At 37.3% G+C, this 26083-nt stretch overlaps 2 protein-coding genes across 2 annotated transcripts in view; one reads left to right on the top strand and one right to left on the bottom strand.

Annotated features, from left to right (window-relative positions):
* The window catches only part of Cldn16 (claudin 16), a 94216-nt gene extending 84524 nt beyond the window's left edge, over positions 1-9692 (bottom strand). Inside the window, exons 1-2 of the mRNA XM_027951496.3 lie at positions 9652-9692; positions 7868-8012 (exon numbers count right to left, since the gene is read on the bottom strand). The gene's annotated coding sequence lies outside the window, so the exon portion shown is untranslated. The remainder of the gene's footprint in view (positions 1-7867; positions 8013-9651) is intronic.
* Positions 9693-9860: 168 nt separating this feature from the next.
* On the top strand, positions 9861-25126 carry Cldn1 (claudin 1). The gene is made up of 4 exons (XM_027951529.2): positions 9861-10298; positions 18319-18483; positions 20880-20964; positions 22615-25126. The coding sequence occupies exons 1-4, from the start codon at positions 10076-10078 to the stop codon at positions 22775-22777; spliced, it is 636 nt and encodes a 211-aa protein (XP_027807330.1). The 5' UTR covers positions 9861-10075; the 3' UTR covers positions 22778-25126.
* Positions 25127-26083: the final 957 nt, after the last annotated feature.

Genomic DNA, 26083 nt, shown 5'->3' with positions numbered 1-26083 from the left:
TTGTTTAAACATGTTTAGAATTCATAATCAACATCAGTCTACCTTAAGTGGTACTATGCATGCTTCTTCAGTATGCCCCCTTCAGTCTCAATCAATGAGATAGCCAAATGAGTGCCCTCAGAGTTACTGGGCTCAGTTTTGACTACTTTTATCTAGTTTCACAACTCTTCATCCACAGTATATCTTGCAACTAAAATTGAGATGTGCTCTGCTATATCTGATTAAATCGTCTCTGTTGTTTTCTAGTACCTACTGTCTTGTTTTACTTTGAAGTAATACAGAACACTTCTGAATTGCTCAATATCATGCTGTTTTGCAATCCTATCTTTTTCAGCTACCTTAATTCATGAAGAAAAATTTTAAGAGTTAGAAGGAATGTTAAAAATAATTTTATCAAACTCCAGAGAAATTGCACAGCTGAGTAAGTTACCATGCCAGGAAAAAAAAAAAAAAAAAAAAACTCTATTTTTGTGATCATTATTCCCTGTGTTTTCTTCCTTTTATGTAATGTCTCTATTCACTAATTCATTCATGAGTTCACATGTGTAAGCTCCTAGAATCTTAGCCTATACTGCCTGGCACATATTAAACAAACTATGAATGTCTTATTTTTCTTAATAATTAATTATTTAACTTATTTGTTACATATAATCAGAGTTTTATTAAAGTATAAACATGAAGAATTAGGTGTAATATATTTATAGAGCCTCTGTCTCCAAGGAAAATCACACCTTGTAAAATATTTACTCATCATGGTAGGTAGAGTGATAACCTTTCCCCACTCCAGATGTCCATGTGCCAAGACCTCAAACCAGAGAATTTGTTATGTTACATGGAAAAAGGTGGCTTAAGATTGTGGATGGAACTAAGGTTGATCATCAGTGTTGTCACAGGAGTTCTTTTAAGGGGAAGAGGGAGGCAAAAGAGAAAGAACTAGGGGCTGGGGTTGTAGCTCAGTGGTAGAACACCTGCCGCACACATGTGAGGCATTGGGTTCAAACCTCGGAACCACACACACACACACACACACACACACACACAAAATAAAGGTACTGTGTTCATCTACAACTTAAAATATTGTTTTAAAGTAAAACTTTGAGAGAGAACTAGAGAGATGGATTTATGAAAAGCATTAGGCTCTATGTTGCTGGCTTGGAAAATGGAGAAGACAGAGAGCCATAAAGCAAAGAATGTAGCTGGCTTCTAGAATCTACAAGGGCAAGAGACAAAGCCTCCAGAAAAGTAAGTGATCCAGGTGACACTTAATTTCAACCCAGTGGTATCCATTTGTGGTGTTCTGAGCTGTATTACAAAAGGTTACATGTTAATAAATTTGTTGTTTGAAGTCGCTAAATTTCTGGTTAGAGTCACCATAGGAAATTAATATACTCATTTTTAAGGCATATAAACAGAAAGTTTCAAAATCTGCAAATGGATTTCAAATCCATTTTAGAACGATGACCATAAAGTTCCAGTGGAAGGCTGAACAACAGAAGCGTGTGATGTGATGCAGTGTTCTATGTCTGCACTATCCTGTAAATCGCCAATAGCTGGACAGAGCCCTTGAAATGTGGCCAGGACTAAATCCTTAATGTTAATTTTATTAGTTAATATATACATGGCCACATGACTATTGTTTATCAAGTAGTCTGGATTGTAAGTAAGCATTTCTCCTTATAACCTGCCAAGGGTTTGAAAACAATTTTAACAAAACAAAACTATACCAAATCAGAAACAAGTCTTTGCCTGTTGTAAGTAATGGATCCCTGTTTAGTAAACTGTTTAATGTTCAGTAAATATTTAATGAAGTTCATGGGAATGTGGTGGCAGCCACCATTAACAAAAGGTGGTAGAGAAAGATGGTTATTAGGGAGAAGATATCAGCTGTTTGCGGCTGAATTCCAGCCTGTTCGGCCTTTGCAGCAGGAACACAGGCATTTCATCCAACCCACTGCACTCACCCCTAGGCTCTGACCCCAATTGTGTGGCATCACAGATCAGAGCAACAGAAAATCAGGTTCAGATTCACTTTTAACTATAAGACTTCTAAAATGTCATGTCCTTTTTGCTCTATGTTTACCATTATTTATTGCTTCTGATTTAACCTCTACTTTGCTCAAATTCCATAGGATAAATTGTCTTTACTAAGGCTTTTTCATGAGGAGAAAAAAAAAACAGGATAGGGGAAAGGGTTGAAAAAGCAACAAATTGCATTTTGAGAGTTTAGTTTTTGTTTGGAGTTAAAATTACATATACACATATAGGTCATTAGAAAATTAATTTCAGTTACTTTTGGTTATTTTGCTAGTGATTATAAGTTTTATATTATTATTTTATTAGTAGTAGTATTTTTTATGGCATGATAACAAACTTCTCCTATTACAAAATCTCTCACCTTCACTCTACTTTCCATTCTCACCGTGATGTACTCTTTCAGATCCTCCCATCTTCCCCGGTACTAAGTATTATAGGAGCTCTGATTTGTTGAGCAGTTAACATGTGTCAGGCCCTTTTCTAAATGTTTTATATATAATAACCCACTCCTTGCCATCACCAGATGATGCCAGTGACAATGTTTTATTTTTTGTTTTTTGAGGATTAAGAAAATTAGACATCCAAAGTATAGTAAACAGCTAACACCTGCAAAGCCAGGACTGAAATGCAAGAACTCGGGAGCTAAAACTCTCTCCTAGACATTTTTACCACATTGACTTGTTGCAACCTCATTATGATACACAGCCAAGGAGCATCAGGTAGAGGATGGATCCCAATTAATTTGTTGCTATTATTATAAAATAGCATCGTTAATTTAATAAGGTAATAACTGGTTAGTTTCTGCATCTGAAGCTCTCAGGCAGAGTGCTTATAGTAGTGGGCATACAGTTAAAATCAATAAATGCTGTTTTATATTCCCAGATTGGGAAATATTTATAACTAGTACATATGGAATTGTGCATATTCTTGCATTTGATCATATATATGATGCAGTGAGAGGGGGAAGCTAAAATTCTGTCCTATAATATTTCAATTAGTCTCTTAATTAGCTAACTAGTTTCTAGTATACCAGTATACCAATATCTAATCCCATCATATCATTTCAGTTTTTTTTCTCATTTTTCTCTCAATTTTGACTCTTCAGTCATGGCTGCCATCTCTTCTCCAAATTCTAGCAATAGCTCTCCTACTGAAATGTGTTGCTGTACCTCTCCTCAATCCCTCCCTAAGCCAATTTTCACTCCTCAGAGTGATTTTGAGATGCAAATCTTTTCAGGTACTGTACCTACTAAAAACTTTTCAATGGCTTCTATTCACTTAAGGAAAAAAAAATCCAAATAACCCCAGATTGAGATGATCATTCACATCAATGTATAGTTAGATAGAATATATAAAGCCATAATTCCTGACTATTCTTCCCTAAATTTTATTTTTCCTCCAGATACAATATAGCAGAATTAATCTTGTGGGTAAAAATCATACACAATGTAATTCCCCTTGAAAAATCCCTTAGGATTTTTTAAAAGACTGACATACTGTAACAGTCTAAAATATCCAGCTTCTTTTCCACCTCTAAAATGTTAAATCTGAGAGAAGGAACCATAGTCCTCTTTCTTATTCAATGTTCTCTCTTAGGGACACATATAATGTCTCTGTCCTGTGTCAGTCAACATCACCCAGCATTTTAAAAAATTATCAACCAGCTCAGAATAAATATTTGAACTCACATAGAGGCATGCACAGTTCTTATCTACCCATCTCTGGCTAGTACACTCTTCTATCTCCAATGTCCCTGAGCCTATGTCCTTCAAACCTTGTCGACTACTCATTCCTACATTTTGCTGCAACTTCTTCATTAAACTAACTTTTATCTCTGCCACCTGGAAAAATCTTTTTTAAAAAAATCTGCTCAAGTTCCTGCTTGAAATCCCATGATCACTCTTTTTGGCCTGCTGCATGATAAAGTCCCTGCTTACGCCAGCACTGCCTAAGCAGACATTGGCACCAGATGTCTACAGGGCCCAGGGAAATGGCACAAATGAATGAATGACAGACACTGTGGAGAAACAGGAAACCAGAGAGCACACCTGGAACTGCACAGTATTGCAATCTCTTTCAATTATTCTAGACAAGCCAGATTTTTAGCTAAATCTTTGAACAATACATATACTCAGTTCAAATTTGAGATGCAGCTTGCCAGTTTGTAACTTTGCTTGACATTTAGACAGAATTTTCTTCCTTTGTCTATAATGCTCTCTCCCTTGCATAGCTTCAATCTCAGTTCAGATATTTCATTGAGCATGATCAAATCACAGCCTGCCTTCCTCTTTTCATTCTGTGGCAATGAAACATTTCCCCAGGTCTCACAGCACAGGTATCATTTTATCCAACACTTTCTATGTCCCAGGTACATGTCCAGTGTGGTAAAGGCATCATCTCAATCAATCTCATTCACTGTTCAAAAACACTGTGAGTTACACATATTTGTTTTTACTTCACAGGTGGGGGACATTAACTAACTGATGTAATAACATCACACCTAAAGTAGGAAGACGGCAGTGTCAAAGACTAGATTCTGCCTTATCTCAAAGTCTCACAAGAGAAGGCATTCTTCTTAAGACTTCAAGATTATCTCAAAGAACAAGGTGCTAAAAATTATGATCTATATTGTATTGCTACATCTTTTTGTTTCCATTGTGTTTTCGTTTTTGTTTTCCCACAAAAATCAGGATCTCATTGAGGGACAAAGATTTTTCACTCATTATCATGTTCCCAGTGCCTCAGATTCCACATCATAAAGATCAGGGATTCTTCCTCCCTCAGCCCGACCATCTGTTCACTCACTCATTTTAATTACCCTGCATTCACTGAGCACCTGCTATTGACACTTGTTTGACTCAGATTTGTGGAGCAGGTGAGCACTGGGTTTGTGGATATATTTGGATGACAATCACAAGGGAGATAGGAGTGAAGAACTGGCTTCAGATGTAGTTAGCATACTGCATGAACCGGCTTGGAAGCCAGATCAGCTGAGTTTGGATGACAACTCTGCTCTCTACTGGCTATATAACTTGGGGTCAAGTATTTTATTTATTCAGACCTCAGTTTCCTCATCTGTAATGATTGTTAACTAACTCACTGACTTTTTTGAGGACTGAGTGAATTCATATGAGTAAAATTTTTATATGTAAATGATTAGTTGAGTATTATCTAGTGTGATGGATAATTTATGCATCCACTTAGTCTCTTCTTTGGTCAACGCTAGCCTAGATGTGACTGTTAAATGTATTTTTTGGATGTGATTAACATTTAAGTCAGTAGATTTTTTAGTAAATCAGATGGCTCTCCCTAACATGGTAGGCCTCATCCAAATAGGGAAAGACTGAGGAGTCTCACAAGAGAAGGCATTCTTCTTAAGACTTCAAGATTTCAGACTCAGAACTGCAGGGCCAACTCTCACCCCCATTTCCAAGCTCCTGGGATACTCTGTAAATTGCAAACTTAGCAGTTCTCAGAACCGTGTGAGCCAATTCCCTAAAGCCCCCTTTTCTCCCTCTCCTTGTCTCTCTACACACACACACACACTCCTTATACTATCCTATTGCCTTTTTTCCCTCTGGAAAACCCTGACTAATGCAGACAGTGTTACATCAAGGAGAGTGGAAGTAAAATACCATTACAAATTTGATATCAACTCCATGATCGAATTATTAAGGTACACCTAGCCATCTCTAATGATTAAAAAGAAACACTTTGCCAAACGACCTAAGGAAAGCAATAAAGAAAATAGTCCCTCACCAACTTACTTCAAACTAGACATCTATGATTGAAATAGTATACTTTACAGCTGAAATTTCACCTTTTCCCTATTTTTTTCTGAATAGACTTGTTAGACAAAGTTGAGGGGAGACCTAAGAGGAAGTTTTATATCTACATAATAATAGTGTAGACATTTGATCATAAAATCTCAAACTACAGCTTTACTTTTTCCCCCCTTACTCTCTAAAGATCCTCCTTGATCTCTAGGAGAGAGTCATTCCACGTCACATTTGTCCCACTCTCCCTCAGTTCTTGTTCCCCTTCTCAGGAAGGACTCCTCAGGCTTCAGTCCCAGCCATGGAAACCATCCATCACTCAGAGAGGGAATCTTACTGGCCCTGGAGCAGGAAGCATGAAATCTCATCTAATGCCCATGATCCTGTCTGCATTTATGATTTCTAGACACAAATTTTTATTTTCCAGATAGAGAACGGTCTATCTTGCTACTATGATATTAAATTAGATTTTAATAAAATCAAAACAAGAAAGGTTTTTTTCTGAACAAACATAAGGATCATTTGTAAACGACAGGATCAGCATTTTAATAAATCTGATCTGCTCAAAACGATAATAAATACCATTTCATCTGTGCTTGTCATGCCAACTACTATTCTAAAGACCTTACAAGTATTAACATGCTTAATGCTCACAACCACTGTGGGGTTTGACTCATTTGAGAGAAAAATCTAAGGACAACAAGGATATTGTATGAATTTTTGAAGTTTCTCTACTAATATGTATAATTAAGATATTAAAAAAGAAAAGATTGCTGTTTTTAACCACAGCCCCTCATTAACCTCTCATAAGCTCCAAGGAGTTTCAAAAAACTATTTTAAAAAGTTACGTTAGGTATTTACCAGTATAAGTCACTTGCATGTTCTAAAATTCACGTTAAATTTTCAAGTTTGAACTATGATTGCTCCCTCACGCCCTAAATGATTACATAGCAGACGGATTATTTACTTAGTACTCTGGGCATCAATTCTGGCTTTACCATCTGAGAGAAGTCTTGGAAAGTCAAAGTGAATTTGTACTATCTCTAGTGAGAATTTACATCCCAAAGGCTGTCTTTCTCTCATCATTAGTTATATCAGGTACTCTGCCATGCTACATTTTGGGGCCTGGTTTCTTTTTCTATACTCTCTTCTATCAAACTTAGCCTCACTTTTACTTCCATCTCTTTGTGTATCTTGTCTACTGAGTACGAGTTCCATGGATCAGGACTAAATTGGAGCACCATCATATGCCTGGAGTAGACCCATGGGCTCTGCTGTTTTCCTGCATACTTCCCTCCTGGCAGCAATACCTCTTCACCACATGACTCCAGATCCTCAAGATACAGAATCTCAGTGGGTTGCTAGAGACTTAGAGAAAGGACAGTCACAATGTAATATCTCACCATTGCCTGGAACTAGAAGCACATGATAAGGGTTTCTAAGCCCATTCAAAATGGCATTTGTTCTCAGTTTGACTAGGTTCACACTGAGAAACTATAGCATGCCGGTTGAATGCCAGCATTGCCATTTACCAAATATAACCCTGGGTAAGCAACTTAACTTCTTTGTGTCTCTGTTGTCTTCACATGAGATTGCATATGAAACCCTGAGCTCAACACTTGGGGAAAATATGTTTCTAAGAGTTTTAAGGCTTTAAACTTGGATGACCTTTTATATCTCAATCCTTAACTTTAAATTTTTTTTTTTTGTTGTTGTTGTCAATGGACTTTATTTTGTTTGTTTATATCTGGTGCTGAGAATTGAACCCAGGGCCTCATACATGCTAGGCAAGCACTCTACCACTGAGCCACAATCCCAGCCCCTCAATCCTTAACTTTTATTGATAAGAAAAGTGAGGAAGAGAGAGGAAGTTTGAGAGTACATAACAGATTGTCTGGCTTCATACACAAGGACATTTGCCACCCCATTGCCAGTCTTTCTAGAAGCTCCTGGATCACAACTCTGCCTTTATGGCTTATACCTCATTTATGAAAGGCTAGTGTCTCTAAGTTGTTTTCTTCAGGAGTTAATGGAGTTGTACTGAGCTATTATCTCACCTGTTCTCTGTCCTGAAGCTCAGGACAGAAAAGTAGACAGGGTTAGGATGCCAGAGACGAGCATGGGTCACAGTGGAGCAAACAGCATTCACCGCAGTCTCACAAACAGGGTTGTGGGTAGTGAGGTAATCAGCCTCACACAGACCTGGAGTAAAAACACAAAAACACAGGCCCTGCTGACCACAGAAGTCATCCTTCCAATTCCCTGCCAACTTGGGGTTGATAGAAACAGATCCCAATACAGATTAAAAGGGCTTGTAAACAAATACATTCATTGGATTCAAATCTTGTCTTTTAAAAATGGTTTTAATTCTGAAAAAGATTGGAAAAAAAATGGATAGGCTGATATGATTTATATGACTCTGGTTTAGTCCTACAGTCCTTCCTCTGATCTGAGGAATAAACAAATACAACATGATATGTCTTCATCCACACAGCCAGGCCCCTGAAGAATATTCATATGAACCTAGAGAACAACACTGCTTGCAGGCCCAGAGCCAAGGGACACAATGTGAACACAGTCTTGCCCTACACATATTATTTGGAGCCTTTTTCAGGTATGGAGAGGCGGTAGAAAGACAGCCCTCACTTGTTTTAATATTGCTTAACTAAATCTCTTCCTCCAGCTCCTATGTCACCCTCTTCCTCGCTGCTCACCCCAAATCCCTGGGCAGACAAGTCCTGTATTCCTTAAGCCTTCACAAAAGTCATCTGGAAACAGCCAAGTGGGGCAGAGGGCTTTGCCATTCCTCTCACCCTCAGTGTGAACATTTTTATCATTTCTTCCTTGTTGCAGTCTAACAGCTCGCTTAGTATGTATGTGTAGCCCTTGTTTTCTCCTTCATGTTAATTTCTGCCTCCAAGTTTCTTCTGTTTTTACCAAAACCATATAAGTTTCTCCTCCCATTACACTTACACCACACACACACAAAAGTTGGGAAAACACTTTAATTATTCCCAACCACAACACCACTTCTAAGCAACTACAAAGAAGAAAGCCTTAGAGATACAAAGCCCACACTAAAAGTTCAAGGAGACCAAAGCCCGGGAATGGTAGAGCCCTCCCTGCAAAAGCCAAGGTGGAAATGCAGTCTTCCTAAATTCCAACAGGGTGCTCTTTCCACTGGTGGCTGTTTTGTGCCTTCCTCTCTGACAAACAATACTTGATAATCCATCCATGAAACATCCTTGAGTAGAAATGGGCACTGGCCAGGTCCCCCTGATAATCTGAGGTGCTGCTCGAAAACAAACTCCTTTCAGGAAGCAATTGGTGTATGTGAAGGGGGCAGCTTGGGGTGGGGCACTAGGCTGCATTTTCAAAGGGAGGACAATATATGAAAGGGCATGTGCTTCTTTCAGCTTAAGATGCAAGGGCAGACACAAATACTGGATATGCTACTACTAACTTGCTGTGTTGTTTTATGAAAGTCGTGTTTCCTTTCTGGGTCTCAGTTCTCTAAAGATCTCTGAGGGCCCTTGAGGAGACAGATGATGACAGGACCTTGAAGAGAAGAAAAGGAGGAGGAAAAGAGAAGGGGAGGACGGACTCTGAATGAAGGAGAAGGAACGTGTGTAAGTAGGAATGGGGGAGGAGTTGGAAATGTTTTCAGTAAGATATTGGGGCGCGTTAAAAGTGAAACTGGAGCTCTTGCGGGGGTCCATTTTTCCTTTTCTGGCGTTTTTATGTTTACACATCCATAGTAATTTGAGCGTTACTACGGAGTAAATGAATGAGAAGCCTGACCAGCGAGGAGAGAAATGAGAAGAAGCGGCAACGTACATACTTCTGGTCATGCTCCAGTTGTCCCATCATCGCTGGCGGGACTGTCCCGCAGCAGCGCCGTGGCCAGCGCCAACTCCTGCACACTGGGTCGCGCTCCTTGTGAGCCGCCCCGAAACCGCCAGGGGACGCAGCCCGGCTGCAGCAGGGGGCGGAGCTGCTTTAAATCGCGGCGCCCGGCGGTTGCAAGTCTCAGAGCCTGAGCCTGGGAGCCGCGGCCACTTCTTGCAGCCGAAGTCCAGAGCTAACTTGGACTGGGACCCTGATCCGGAAATAGAGCCTCTCTAGCAGCAGCACAGGGAGCAGGATTCCCCTCAATAACTTGGTTGGAGCGCCCCGGCTACCATCGGGAGCCCTAGGCGCGCACCTGCAAACTCTCCACTTTCTGCACCTGCCACCCGGAGCCTGCGTGAGCGCCTGAGCTAGCCATGGCCAACGCGGGGCTGCAGCTCCTAGGCTTCATTCTAGCCTTTCTGGGCTGGATCGGCACCATCGTCAGCACTGCTCTACCCCAGTGGAAGATTTACTCCTATGCTGGAGACAACATTGTGACCGCCCAGGCCATCTTCGAGGGGCTGTGGATGTCCTGCGTGTCGCAGAGCACAGGGCAGATCCAGTGCAAAGTCTTCGACTCCTTGCTGAATTTAAACAGTGAGTGTATCCCCTTCTCACAGCAGCCACCTACAGACCCCAATTCCCCCAATGGCTCCCTTATGGGGTCGTGACCCTGTTGTGTTCTGTGATTACATGATTATCAATCTTCAGGTGATCAGATCTTCTGATCACGTGATCTGTTGTGAGGGATTAGAGACAACCCTGGTTTGGGGAAAAGGAGGCCCTGGCCTAAGCTCTAGTTTTGCCTCCAACTCCCTGGCACACTTTTCTGCCCCCACTCCCACCCCCGCTCCAGGTGTGGTTTCATCTTAAATTCTTATGAGGGTGGGTGGAGATTGGAAAAGTGAAGGCCATGTTTGAACTTGAGCTCTTAGGCCTCTTCTGGACATTCTGATTCTGGGTAACTTCAGGATTGGAAGGGTTCAGGCAAGAAAATGGTGTGCCTTTTGTAGCTTTTACAGTGTGCAAAATTAAATGCATGATTCCAAAATATCAAATAAGGAAGTTTAAAAAAAAAAAAAAACTTTACTATGACTTTTCATGGTAAGGGTCACTTTCATACCTATTATTTCCCATTTTTACAATCATGTAAGTGTGCAGAAGCCCCTCTCAAGACTCCTTAAAGAAGCCTCTTGGTATTTGCACAGACGTTTAGTTGTCAAGCCCAAGGTGTTCAGAGGAGGTGGACCATATAGTATTATTTTAGAGAGAAGATTGATGGCAAGTGGGAAAAGGACAACAAGAAAGGAGGCTTTTGAATGAGTTCCCCAGCATACTATGAAGGACAGTAGAAAGGCCTGGAAGAAAACGCTGGAAGAGTAGCAGCTTATGAAAGCAGAGAGATCACCTAGGGAAGAAGGAGAGAGAAAGCAAGAGAGATGGGTCTCCTTTTCTCTTGCTTAGTACCTGAGCCTGGAAGCTCTTATCAAGCTCTTATCAAGGACTTGAAGGTTCGCTTCTCATTTATCAAGTTGGAAAGGATTATGTAGAGGGAAATATTTATATGGATGTTGGGGAGAAAGATGACAAAATGGCCTCTTCCATCTCTCTCCTTTTTTAAAAAATGAAAAGCTTTTGAGTGCCTTGTTAGAAAAATCGCTAAATCCCCAATTAGGTAATAAACTTTCATGACAGGATGATCTCTCTTGAGCAATCACATTTATTGTTGTGTACCATGTGTCTGTTGTGTCCTTTAACCAACTTGAAGAAAAGCTTCCTCAGAAAAATAAGACTGTCCACCAGTCCCCATGGTGTGCCCAGGGTGAGCAGCTTGGGACTGTTCAAGTTTACTTCACTTGCTTTGCCCACCTCCAATGAGGAACAACGATTGATATAAAATGTCAGAAGCCATGTGGTTTAGAGTTATTAAACCTGCTTCAGACCTGATTGAACACCTGGAGAATTTAATCGATGTGTATGGTGGTTTTGTGTGTTGTCACTTTAGCTTTTCAAGATTCCCGCATCATGATTCTTTTATATCAAAATTAGTCTATAAATTTAGTAGTTGTGTATTGTTTATAGCCCTTCTGTGATATATTTCCAAAGTGAACAATTGAGAGTGAATCATTGAATTGTCCCATGGAAAGAGAAATACTCTTGAAGGAAAAGGTGTCAGTCATTTTTGGCAGATGGAGAAGGTACTAAGGACAATTCCAGAGAAGTCTGAATATCAATTTCATTCCTTTAATCAAGATTGTTCATTTTCAACATGTTTAACTAGTATAAACTTAAATGACAAAATGGAAAAAGATTGATTCATGCTGTAGATACTCAATAAGATCTTCCTTAACCATAATGCTGTGTTTAAATGTTTCATTTTAATTAATTTCTTGTTAATATAGTTATTATAGTTTTTAAAGCTGTGGTGGAAGCAATACATACTTCCGTCTCGCATGCATACAATTTGGAGACTTCTGGTTTGTGTCTTCAGTGAGAACAGATTCTCCTTTCTGCTTTGGTTAAAGCCATGGTTTATCCAAGATGGAAGTAAGGCCTTTCTCCCAAAACCAATTCCCAGGAGAGGGAATCTTGACTCACAGGTTCTTTCTCTTAATTGGCCAGTGACTCACTGGATGCTTTTGGATGGAGCCCAGGAAATCTGTCTCTGTTTCTCCACCTGAGCAGTGATGCTCACGCCCACCTGATGAGAAGATCTGGGGTGGTGACACACTGACTGGTTTTGGTGTAGTTCTATGACATATAGAGATGAAAAGGACTCTCTGTGTGCATAAGTAGTGTGCCTCATAAAAGGTTATGTTTCATGAAATGCTTTAAGATGAAAGCTTGACTGTAGGTTTCCTGAAATTGTACGTTGCTATCTTTGCCAGTAGAGCCCATTTAGCATTTTAACATTCCACATATGGGAACTTCTCAAGGTTTTAGCACTGACCTTGTTTCTGTGCTTTAACTGGTATCAGTTATCAAAAACATGTGATCTTCAGGAAGGATCTTAAGGAACACAGTGTGCTTACACTGTATACAGAATGTACTCTATATAATGTAAGACACGAGAGACAGCAGGACTTATTTTGGGTAGTTCTTACCAAGCAGTTTATGAAAATGAAACTGAGGAGGTTCTTCTGGAGAAACACCTGTCACACAATGTACTATGATTTATAGGGGATAAGACAACTTTCATTGTACCCTATTGTGATGTCCATTGACATTGACAACTCTTGCAGCTGAAAGTGGAAATTTACGTGTACAAAGGAGAGTAACAAATATAATTGCAGCATACTTTTCTTAATTAACCTGTACATTTTGCCTTGTTTTAATGACATTCTCAACATTTGGGGAAGCTAATGCCTATGTTTCATGCTTCATTAGTTGCTTCTTCTTACTTGACTTTAATACCTAGAACTATCCAAAGTCTGGGCTGTCTAGGGAGGCTACGTGTTGGGAGGTATCCAAGCAGAGAATAAGTAAGCACTTTGTAAGAATGCTGTTGGGAAGATCCAAGCACCAGACAAATGGGAGGTTAGGCTAGACTCTTTAAGTTTCATCTAACTCTGAGATTCTGTAATTTGTTTATAAGCTACACTAGCCTGTTAAACTTGCTCTGCATGAATCCACATGTGTGTAGGTGTGCTTAATGAGTATTGGTTGTCATGAGGTTTCCCAGCACTCTCACCATGATGTCAGGCTCAGGCAGAGAAACAAAATCACTGACTTGGACAGTCTTTGAAGCATGGATAGAGAGGAGGGCACCCACTTATGCTTCTCTAGACTGCTTTATGCCTACGAAACCAAGGGCATTCAAAGGGCGATTGTTGTGCAGATGTTTCAAGAGTTGGTTCTGACTATTAGAATGATGGAAGTGTAATAATTTTTAAAAAAGCTTGAAATAAGAAGTTCTTAATTCTTAACCTGGTTTTGCATTAAGTAGCAATTATATATGATGGATAGGGATCCACTTGACCTCTCTTAGCTCAGGTGTTTTCCCCACACGTAAAATGAGGCAAAGTAGGAGGAACCAAGATAAATTCAATATTAATGCATCCATTCAAAAATGTGAGCACAGCCCTAATCACACTCTTAGGGATATAACTGGGATGATCCTGCGGTGCCTTCCAGTGCCAGTTTTCTGTTGCTAATTTTAGTGATGGAAGAGTGAAAAGCTAGTGGCAGAACACAATCCTAAAGTGATGAGTAAGTGACATGGAGGTGATGGAGAAGCCTAAATTTAATCATGAGGCAATTTATTTAAGAAACAAACCAAAGAAAGGTAGCAAAACCTCTCAGAGCATCCTAAAATGTGCAAAGTCCTCCCTCATCCTGGAGTTACTGACTTCGCTTATGTTCTGAAGTCACAAGAGCTCATGCACCACTAAAATGGAAATGCTAACAATGATTTCTCTTGTGAAACTTTGAACATCAGTAAAAGTGAAAGACTTCAGAAGTTGAGAAAAAATAGGAATATAATCTGTGACAGTCTTGAAGAGCTTATTTAATTTTAAGGGAGCCAAGAACATTTTTCTTCTTGTCACACAGTGGTCAATTTTTTCTTTTATTCACTCCATTCTTAGCAACTACTAGTACAAAGAAGGACTGTGTGAGGATACAATAGAACAGAAATTTATTTTGTTTATGATATACACTCTGTAGGGTAAGAATATGGTAACATGGTTAGTAAGTAGCATAAACAATGTCAAGTATTTATATTCAAAGCTTTAGAAAAAAAATCCACATTCTTGTCTGTACTTGTCTTTCTACACTTACGTTGATGAATCTAAGTACAGTAGATCAGTACCATGCAACTCATTTATTGTCTTATAAGTAGAGATCTTTGTAAATATTTTTTAAATTATACTTTTAGGTTGAAAGTGGTGAGAACTCCTTAGGGGGTCTTTAAGCTCAAGATTACCAGTCTGGCTAAGTATAATTAAAAGACTGCCTTCTCCATTTACTGCTGAATAATGAAGAGAAACAACAGCATGACTTTTTCAATGTTTACTAACCAAATTCTCCACAGACAACTTTAGTTAGTTATAATATTGTACAGGTATCTGCAAATTTAAAGTTCCAGGAAAGGAATACATTAGATTTGATCCAACCAGCTCAGAGTTAACAGCATGACTCTATATTATATCTCTCTGATTCAAAATATGATTTTATAAGTTTTAAACATTTCTCTTAGTATCTCTGCCCTGCCCTTTGTCATTCTAATAAGAAAAAAAATGAATTTCATCTTGAGAGCTCATTGGAAATATAATTTAAAAAGTTAAGTGTGTAAATGTTTCCTCTCTGTATGAGTTTTTAGCTTTTAATGACCTAAAAACTAAATCTGGCTTTATGTATAAAGATTTTAGCATCCAAAGCTCTTGAAGGAAGTGTTTCTATGCATTATTTCAAAGATTAATTAAAATGATATTATTACAGTTTAAAAGATAAAGATACTTTTCTAATTCAAATTCTTCTTCAGGCATAGATTTTCAAGTATTATACTCAGTACATTGAATGGAAATATAAATAAATATCTGATTCAGGTTATCCAGGAGCTTACAGCTACATGTCTCTGACTTAACAGCCTTCCACAAGAACTTGGTTTGAAGAATTCATCTGGCTCCAGCTTAAAACCGTGCATTGTAGATTTGATCTGCACATACAAGTCCTCATAACTTGTAACACAATATTGCTTAACTTGACTTGAAATCCATCGTTACATATGCCCAGCTAGTGAGTTTTCATGCTGTCACGATTCTCAGTGTTTGTGTATGTGTGTTCATTATTTTTACATTTTCCTTACATATCACTATAGTTAAGAATTCATCCAAATTAGTGAAGAAAGATGAGATTTTGTGTTTGATGCCAGCTAATATTGTAAAATCCAAAAAAAAAAAAACCCCAAATTTACAAGTCAATGGCTTCCAGGATATAAATGGAAGATATTTCTTTACAAAACAACATCCTACACTATTGTTTTGTCACATTTAAAAAAACCGAAACATTAGCCCCTTGATCTCCATGGTTTATGTAAGCAGCAGTTTCGTTTTCTCCATTTTCTCTATTATTTTTTGTTGTTGTTAAACAAGTAACACATTATTCTATAAGAAAATGAAACACTGCAGGACTATTAGCAAGCATAAAACAGAATATCTGTTCCTCCTCCTTGGAAACCTTGCAAAAGAAGTGGTACAACATGAACCAAAGGCGTTTTTTTTTTGTTGTTGTTGTTGTTTGTTTGCTTGTTTGTTTTTATAAAGGGGAGAAATTTAGATTAAAATTGTGAATTCTAGGTCATTCTAGGCAGATGCGGGTGGAACCTGGAGTAGTTTATAGGTGTGTATGCCTTGCTTAAAAGTTCAGAGGTTTTATACAAGCCTGAGTCAGGGACCCAAAGCCCAGTAGACTCCTCGTGAAGGATGCCCTGTGCTTGCTCAGTGCTAAGACCTGCTGGTTAAGTGGCTGGTGCTTTTACTTGACAAACAGAAGTATGATTATTATATAAGGTAGGTAACATTTGTGACCCTATTACTGGAAAACTTGGAAAGAGATCAGAGAAAGCAAACAAAAGTCATTAATAGAGGGTTGGAAAGCTGAGTATGTATGATAAAATAGAAGAGGTGGCTGTAAGATGTAAGAGGTTTTATATATTTGAAAGGCTATAGTAATAGGAATATTTTCTGATTATATGATCTAAATACTGAGGGTAAAATCATGTCACCCCTGCTTTAAGATCTTCCAGTGACTTCTGAATACAGTTGGAATAGACTCCAATCCTCTACCCTCACTTTGTAATAAACTCTTTATAATGCATGCCTTCCTTGCACCTTGCTGAACCTCATTTCGCTTTCCATATCTTATTGTCTTAGTTTTCCCAGGACCCAGAGCCCCCTTAGGATGCAGGACTGTTTGTTTTAAAATGAAGACAGTCCTGGGAAAGCTGACCTGAATAGTCACCTTATCCTCTAGGCACCTGTGTTGTTTGTGCTGCTTTTGGCCTCTGCCTGGAATCCCACCAAATCTGAAGTCCGTGTTGTGGATGAGAATTGAGTTATTGTATTTTTAGTTTTCTTTCTAAATAATGATTTTCTTTGCAAAGGCTATTCGTGAATGAGAAGGAAGTATACATCTTAGTTATGGAGTCCTTGGTACTTTCCTCTTCATACCACAGTATGGTTAGTGATTCCGTGCAAAAAGTTGTGCAATGACCTTGTAAGCAGCTTCACTTCCTGTAAACCGTGGGCTGGGGAACATGTTTTGATTCCTCAGTTTCTTTCCCACCTGGAATATTGAGCTAGGGGTGTGGGTGGGTGTGTATAGATGTTTCTACACACAGGGAGATAGGAATGTTAAGGGGAGGCAGAGAGTATCTGTTTCATTTTCTAATGAAGTCAAGCAAGAAATTATTTTGGTTTACAGAATATCACTCAGATACTATAAAAATACCTTTGATGCTTCTTAGAAAGAGATTAATATGATTTGTCATAGATCAATGATGACAAGAATAGAAATGTCAATAAATTGAAATTTAATGATGCTTCAGAAATGTTTAGTTTTAATTTTGATCTGTAGCCTAAGTTATCAACCCTGAAGATGCTGAACTGAACCTGAGTATAAATAAGATTTTGAAATTCAAAATTTTTCCATCATCTCAGCCACTTTTGAAGACCAGAAGGAGCCAATGCTTCTAACTAAATAAAATCTAATCTGTTTAGTTCCCCCTCCTTATATATTTCAAGTCTTCACCTTTATGCCACAATGATGGTCTGAAGTTTCTTCTCTTTAAGAGATCTATCGACATAATCTCTCAAACCTGATCCTGTCTATTTGATCATGACTTAGTATACCAAAGACAATACGGGGGATTAGAAAATTAGTGGGATCCTGAGAAATACCAAAATGAATTGTTGTGTCTGTTATTTTATAACATGACAGCTGATATAGTTGGAAAAAAACGGTTAAACTTTTGAATGTGAATATACTACTGTGTCCCAAAGTAACTTCTTAAAGTTTATTTTGTTTAAAAAAAAATGGGGTTTGTATCCTTCTAGTAACCAGAGATACAAGTGTGGCTTATCCAGCCATGATAATCTTTGGAAAAATTAATTTATGTTTCATATTCACTACTTTTTCTGAAGCTTAATGATTGTGGTGTAAAGTTGGTGATAAATACCAAAGATGCATTGTAAGCCATTTAAATTACAAATAGTAAACATCAAGATAATATGTATACTTGTTATTTCAAAATTAAAATACTCTTAGTAAGGAATAAAAAGACATTAATTCAGCTAAACCTGTTCAGTTAGATGATTGCTTATTCTTCCAGTTGATTTTGAATTTAATTAAAAAAAAATGTTAAGGCCAGAGAGCCTCTGTTCAGCATCCAGCCTAGGTGTTTTTTTTTTTTTTTTTTTTTTTAATGTTTGTTTATTTTGTTTTGTTTTTGAGAGAATAGTGTAGTCTACCAGCAGAAATATCACTAGAATGGAGGCCGTCTAACTCCCACTTCAGATTCTTCCCTTCCATACAAGACTAAAATATACTTGGTCTCCTACTACTCTTTTCTTGTTAGTTTAGGCAAGTTTTTTAAAATGTTCTAAATATTTCCTTTCAGGCACTTTGCAAGCAACCCGTGCATTGATGGTGATTGGAATCCTGCTGGGACTTATAGCAATCTTTGTGTCCACCATTGGCATGAAGTGTATGAAGTGCTTGGAAGACGATGAGGTACAGAAGATGCGGATGGCTGTCATTGGGGGTGTGATCTTCCTTATTGCAGGTAAGAGAGGCCTGCCTCCATGGCTCCCATTACCAATATGGATTGAGATTTAGTTTTTGGTTTCATTAGGTTTTGTTGAATGAATTGCACTTATAATTATTTTCATCTCTTTAAAATCTGCAGACACAGACCTATAGTCAGTTGACTGTTGTGTGAGAGCCAAATGAAAATATTATGTATGTGCTCACATGTCAGTTCTATTCGCTAAGGTTTCAGATGCTCACTTGTTTGTTACAACCAGTCTCTCCCCAGTTGAAGAGAGATGTTTGCTACCTAGAAAAAAATCAAGAACAATTTTATTAATTTAGAAAACATCTCTTGTGTCTCCATAGAAACTATGTTAAAATGATGGGGAATAGTGAGAGGAAGCATAAATCACTGGGTAATCATACAGGTCTGTGAAAGGTAGACAGGATTTGGATTATTGGAGAAAAATGAGGACAACATTCCATATAGAATTATATGGAAGATATAATTGCAGAATAAAAAAGTATATATCCATAGATCAGAAGAGAGAAAGACCAGTTGGAATAGAGGTGGACTATTGAAGTTAGATTAGATGAGTAGGAAAGAAAACAAAGTGGGAACATCTTGGAAAAAAATCTTGATAAAATAATGAAGTTATTTTTACCATAGAAAATAAGGATGTATGTGTTATTTTATTCAAGTGTTAAATTGTGTGTCTTTTGAGAAAATAAAAGCTAGAAGATGAATAGCATCATTTCACATCTTTCTAATAAGGTTTATTTTATTATTATAAGGTTTATTTTAATATGCCTTTAATATAATACCTAATGTAGGCAGATAGTAATAGAGTACTATATATCCTAACTATTATGTGTGAATATAAATATAAATATGTATTAAATATATTATATATATATATATATATATATATATATATATATATACCCATTATTCTGAATTAGATACAAATATACTACTAGGAAAACTAGAGTTAAACTTTCTTAATTTTTTTATTGACCAAAGACCTAGAGGGGCTTTGATTCAGCACAACATGTGAATTTAACCCGTAATAGAGGGAGAATGTGGCTTTGCTAAAGAAGTGATTAGAGTGATGAGTGATAAAATTCCAACTTATTGAAGCACATATTAGCTCCTGTCTGAAAAGACATGAATGATGCTCTATTCCTAACAATTTCATCTTGGGCCTTGAATAAACTCAGTGTGTAGCACCTTTTCTTTGCTTGCCTTCTTGTAACTTCAGTCTCAGAAACTTCCTCAGGCATGCAGCTCACAGGTGGGTGCACATGGTCTATTTGAACAGCCAAAAACCAAAGTGTTTTCTCTCATGCATTAAAGACGAGTAGATGTAACCAATTTTTTTGAAAAAGAGGAGAAGGAATATAGAAATTAATCTGTCTATACTGATGAATTTTCAGAATTGCAATAAAAGATATTAGTTTCTTTTTAAATTTATTTCTTGACAGGTAAATTTGCACATATTTTTCATATACATTGAAAAATAAGTAAACTGAGCTAATTAACATCTTGCCTCACATAGTTACCATTTTTGTGTTAAGAACACTTATATATACTTTCTTAGCATTTTTCAAGAATACATTAATTGTAGTTAGCCTTTTGTACAATGAATCTCTTGAATTTATTTCTTCTATCTAACTGAAATTTTGTATACCAATTATTTCCTTTGGACAAGAAAATATGAGCCATTTTATATTTCATTATAAACATTTTATATTTATGTTAATGGCATAGGTGTTTTAGATGAAGTGATTTCCCTGATATTAATGGATAAAAATTTTGTGTGAAACTGAGCTTGTGCTATAGAAAGCAATTTCACATGGCACCCTCAGCAAATCATTCATTGTACAGTGTTGCTCTAGCCATTAGGGATTTGGGTGTTCTGGTCCATTCTGAGACAGGTCCTGCTCTTTCTGCTACTAGCCGCTTATTTTAATTTTGTTTCAGCAGAAACTGTAAATTTTCACTTTGGTCAAGTGGAACCTATAAGAATTCTCACCTTATGTTTTTAAGCACAACTAATAAGAACAACAGTTATATTAAAAGTAGCTTAGCATACTAAACTATAGGACTGCAGTACCTTTGAAGAAAATCTTGAATAATATGAATTTGCTGGATTTCTTCTAAAAAGCATTATTTGTGCCAGTGACCTTGAATAATAAATAAATAAAATGTCATGAATAGTTAAACTATGCCTAATTCCAACTTAATATTTTTGTATATCTTAACAGAATACTTGGAATGAATCATATATAAATCAACTCTACTATTGGTAATACTAAGATAAAAATGTCAGCACTATTGTTGAGATTTAATTCTTATAAAATACGTTCGGATTTAATGGGCTCAGTGTTCCATAGTGATTAACAGCCTTTTGTTTTGCATTTCTGTAGGTCTGGTTATTTTAGTTGCCACAGCATGGTATGGCAATAGAATTGTTCAAGAATTCTATGACCCTATGACCCCCGTCAATGCCAGGTAATGCTATTCAAGCAGAAAATAGTTTATTTTCTGAGAGAAATGCCCTTCTTATATTCAACACAATCCTGCTAATGCCATAGTTCCTCAAATTTGCTTTCAAAAATTGTATGAAATCTTATGTCAAACTTGCAAACAATTCAAATGACCTGTGACTCGTGTTAAAATGAGTTTGATAATTGCTTTAACAGCCTGTATTGATGACAAAATGCACTTCAAAGTAGAAAAGTTCTGGGCTGTGTATTTCCCAACTACATGGGGCATCTTTATTTTTTTCCTCCAAATAGGAACAAGTGTTAATATATTTAAAATTTTCTTCTTGAAGTGTATTCTGATGTTTACAGCAACTAACTATGATTACTTGTAATGCATAGTTTATTATGGCTTAAAAAAATAGTACTACCGTAGTGGTTAATTAATAATACTTTATTCTTAACAGTTATTTTTACATGTAAAGCCATGTTGTGGTGTATTTTTCTAGTACTTTGAGATATACCTTTGAAGTATTATGTTCCATTACCACTACAAAATTGACTTAATAAAGATCATCTCTTTTATTACTACAAACCATGCAAGTTAAAGAGCAGATTCTTGGTCCTCACATGATGACACACTTTGATCAGGGACAGCACTGATTGTCTCACTGTCTTCACATCTTTAAAGCTTAATAACTACATTCAAAGTCAGGATGTTAAAATGTAATTATTGTTTGTAAGTCCTAGGATGAACAAATAAAAAATCTCAGTGTTTTCAGAGATAAGGTGTGCTTCTTTTTATATAATCTCCCACGTACAGAAGAACACAGACTGCAATGATTATATTGGAGCCTGTCCCATAAGATTTATGATGCAGGAACAGAAACTTATGGAGGTCAATAGGACAAAATTTTACCAGAGCAGTCATACCAGTAGTGCATGTGAAAGCAGTTTATAAGTTGCTGGACACTATGCACTTTTTGTTTACATGCTCACACATGATCCTGAAACCCATCCAAGGAAACAGGAGGAAGAAACTATGGGTGAGAGGTGAAGTTGCTTTCCCATAATTGCAACAGTTGGGGGTTTGCATCAGGATCCAAACCCAGGCCTTATAACTTTTAGATCTAGTTCTTTTATCTCTATTGTCCATAATCAGTCACAGATACTTGACGATAGGAAACTGGCTGGCTTAATACATCTTTGAGCTATGGACTACTCAGAAGTCTTTTTATAAAACATAAATTTTAGATTTTAGTTTACATAGTAGGATCAACTATTAGAAACTCTAGTAGATTCTACTCTAGCAATTTTTTAAAAAATATGATTGGTATTTGATAGCACCAATTAATAAGTTATAGACTAGGAACTGTGGTCCAATCCCCACAACTGAAATATATAAGCATTGCTTTACAAGTCTCCTATACGTGGAAAAATCTTTGGAAATATTCATGTAATTAAGTTGGCGTTGCAGGTTATATTCCTGCTGTACTATTATAAATTGTCAATAATTGCAATGTAATCATTCTTGTGTTCACAGACCTTAAAGTACCTCTCAAGGAATCAAGGGGGGGGTAATTTCTCTAAAGAAATATAATGTGTATTATATCATTTCCTTCTTTAGAAAAATTGCCAGTGATTCGTTGACTAACATATGCCTTGTGTCTCTCTTTAGATATGAATTTGGCCAGGCTCTGTTCACTGGCTGGGCTGCTGCCTCGCTCTGCCTTCTGGGAGGTGCCCTACTTTGCTGCTCCTGTCCCCGAAAAACAACCTCTTACCCAACACCACGGCCTTATCCAAAACCTACACCATCCAGTGGAAAAGACTACGTGTGACAGAGGCAAAAGGAGAAAATCCTGTTGACACAAATACAGAATGGACTTTGAAATACTATCATTGACATTATGATCTTAGACTTTTGACTATTGTAATCTGAACTGTGGTTTTTTTTACAAAAGAAACCATATTTTTATAAATACCCATTGCGACAAGTAGCTTAGTCTTATTTTATCTTCTTTTCTCAGAGGGAAGCCCTTTCCATCGTTTTACGGCTTCCCACCAAGTAGTCATGGGGGAGGGGTGCCCCTTAAATATGTACAAATATGTATATATACATGTTTTTCTATAAAAATCAGACCATAAAAACTCTTATTGTCATTATGTTGGTATTCGTACACTCAGAGTATCTCTAAAATAGAAAAAGTATATTTCATTTTAATTAAATAAGCCTATTAGAATATTTTTCTTCCTTTTTCTTCATGCCTATTTAATAGGTTGAGTATCATTTAGCCCCTGCTATCAGCTTTTAGCATCTTTGCTGTAAGACCAAAACTACTGTATCAAATATGAATTCTTCATGTGTGCCCTTTTCATATACTTACTTTATCTTATTTTTCCATGATCTTATGGCACTTACTTCTTTATCAGCCCTCGCCCCCCCAAGCCCACTTTTCTTTATGTTGGACTCTTTTCCTGAATCTGACAATGTATCTGGTAGAATACATTTTCAGTCGGAAAGCCAATAAGAATCTGTTACAGTTCAAAGCTGTGGGAACAAATCCTTCTGCACGACCAGACGATATTTTTCTGTTGACCTTCCCTCAAGATCCCTGTACTTTGACCTACGGCATTCTTGTTTGCTTCGAAAATATTTGTTTCATGGAATGGCTGTGCTGCTCACCTGAGTGTCATAACACACTTTTATTGATTGGATTTTTAAGATACTTATTCACAGTCCCACATCCCCCAAACTACCTTTTTCTTCCTCCCTCCTAAGCTACATTGTTTTTTTCATATGTAATTATTATATAGTTTACCTCTTCCCAGAGAGGTGTGGTATGTTTATCTGAACAAAATGCTAGACTTGCTGGAGTGATAATGTGGTGACAAATACTCTCTCTATAGCTGTGAGCAAGTCACTTAATCTTTCTACCTCTTTTCCCATCTGTCAAATTGAGATAATTATGCTTAACCAGCTGGTAAAGGTAATGGGAGTATTAATTAGTTGATATGAGTCTCATTCTTTGAACATGAAATATGCCTAAGTAGTATTTTTCTTTGCTCAATTGGCAGCTTTGAAGTTGCTGAATAAAACCTACACACAGCCTTTGCTCTGTGTAGTAGCTCCTTTTTTCTGCAGGTCCATTTCCTTTCATTCTGCTGGGCTGAGCATTTTGTTGGTGCTCTGTTCCATTTGAACGACTTCTCCTACCTTTCTAGTCTGTAAGAATGGTACTTCACATGAGCAAGATGATGTAATGGAAAGGGTGTTGACTCTGAGGTCTGGAGGCCTGGATTTGAATCTCAATGCTATCAATTATTGCCTTGAGTTTGGGCAAGACACTTGGCTGCCCTAGATTTATTGCTTCATCTCTAAAAAGGGGTTTGTAATTCCTAATCTGCCTACATCACGGGGATGTTGTGGGACTCCAGTGAGATGCAATACATGTGAATGTGCTTTTGTAAGGTGAAATGTGCTGTACTAGGGAAAGAATTAAGAAATTTAAGTGCATAGTTTCGGGGGTTACTTTTAAAAGGAGGAAAAAGAAGAGGAATATTGACATGGGTCATTTGCCTTAATCAGTCTCTTGAGTGGTGAAACACTAAAGTGAGATTCAGTTCACTAAATAAAAAAGATCCTGAGAAAGTCCTCATTTCTTCAGTCAGATGGACTGATGCTTTTGTAGCTAAGCAGATGCAAAGGAGGAAACAGAAACCTGAGTGTTTGGGAGTCTTTGACACATAAACTGTAAGGGGTTTGTGGAGGTTATTTGTTAAGTAATACCTTCAGTGTTCTTATTGTCAGGTGGCAGCTACCAAGCACTGCAGGGTAGTGGGAATGGTACTTCATGCTAAAAGCACAGGGAGAAGTTATCCTGAGTCTTATGAGGATTTGGACCAAGCAACTTTTAGCATGTCTTCCAAACCTGACAATTTATGCTTCTAGATGTTATAATTCAAAGAGCCCTTGCCTCATATATAAAGCCTGATATGTTGTGTAAATGCATATGGAAACCTATTGCTAAACCCCACAGAAAATCAATAGTCCAAAGATCCAACAGAATTTTTGTGATAGAATTTATCCAGTTTTGATATTTTTATATTCTGCTACCACACCTGGAAAAGGCCAATAGATATTTGGTGGGTTTGTAATGGGAATTTGTATAAAGCATTGCTCTTTTTAAATAAACCATGTTTTATAATTTAAAAAAAAGATTCATGGCTTGATTTCTAATAACTTATTTCAATATTGGTATGCTTGCCAGAGGAGGTGTCCTAAGACAGGATCTGATTCACCATGTGCTCTTGGGAAAGAACTACAATACCTCTGGGCCATACCAAATATTCCCCTACCTCTACTCACTAGCATGCACCACCTCTCTCAAACTGGGCTTCTTACACAGGCTGATAATAGAAAAGGTACCTGTAATTATTCACAATTATTTATTTTTCATCCATAAGAAGGGGAAGTACATCAATGAGTGAATTAAGAGTAAAAATCAGGCTAAAAATCCATTGTTGTTTTTATAATGATTCTTATCAAAACTACCTGTTAGGAAAGCAGGTGATGAAACTCATTGCTTAGTATCTTAATATATCGATAAATGAGCATATATTAAGTGTGGCCTCTGCCTGGGTAATTTTCATATTTATGAGACCAAGGGATGTGAGTAAAGGATGGCACTATACTGTGGACTCAGGCATCAGCATGATCTGTGAGGGACCAAGATCGTTGGGGGTCACTTTGATTTCAATTCTCCTTAAACAGAATCCACACTCTGTTTCTATAGAATTTAATTCTCTGAGGGTAAAGTCCAGGCCTGGAAGTTGGTGGAAATAAAATTGTTAGGTGCTCCTGATAAGAACTGGAGGAAAAGCTAGATTGTAAATGACAGCAATGAGATGTTCATCTCTGTGTGCACTCATCCTGAATCTGAGTGCCAATATGCTTACAAACTGTGTCATTTTTCCTCCCTCTTAGTTAGCACTTTCTATGTATGCCCAGATTCAGGTATATATCTTGTTCTCATATTCCTATGTGTTTAAACCTGTCATTAATTCTTTTTTTTAAAGCCATCCATTTATTTGTTATTTATTTATTTCTTACATACATGACAATAGTGGAATCATTACATTCATAA

Source organism: Marmota flaviventris, chromosome 8, assembly GCF_047511675.1.
Source record: "Marmota flaviventris isolate mMarFla1 chromosome 8, mMarFla1.hap1, whole genome shotgun sequence".
NCBI lineage: Eukaryota > Metazoa > Chordata > Mammalia > Rodentia > Sciuridae > Marmota > Marmota flaviventris.
Note: the sequence above shows the minus strand (reverse complement) of the source record. Positions and strands in the feature narration are given on the sequence as shown.

Bases quoted from the DNA above. Each gene is read 5' to 3' on its own strand.
- Cldn1 (XM_027951529.2), top strand. From the start codon at position 10,076: ATGGCCAACGCGGGGCTGCAGCTCCTAGGCTTCATTCTAGCCTTTCTG. The intron at 10,299-18,318 runs GTGAGTGTATCC...ATTTCCTTTCAG, and splicing joins CTCCTTGCTGAATTTAAACA to GCACTTTGCAAGCAACCCGT. The intron at 20,965-22,614 runs GTAATGCTATTC...GTCTCTCTTTAG, and splicing joins ATGACCCCCGTCAATGCCAG to ATATGAATTTGGCCAGGCTC.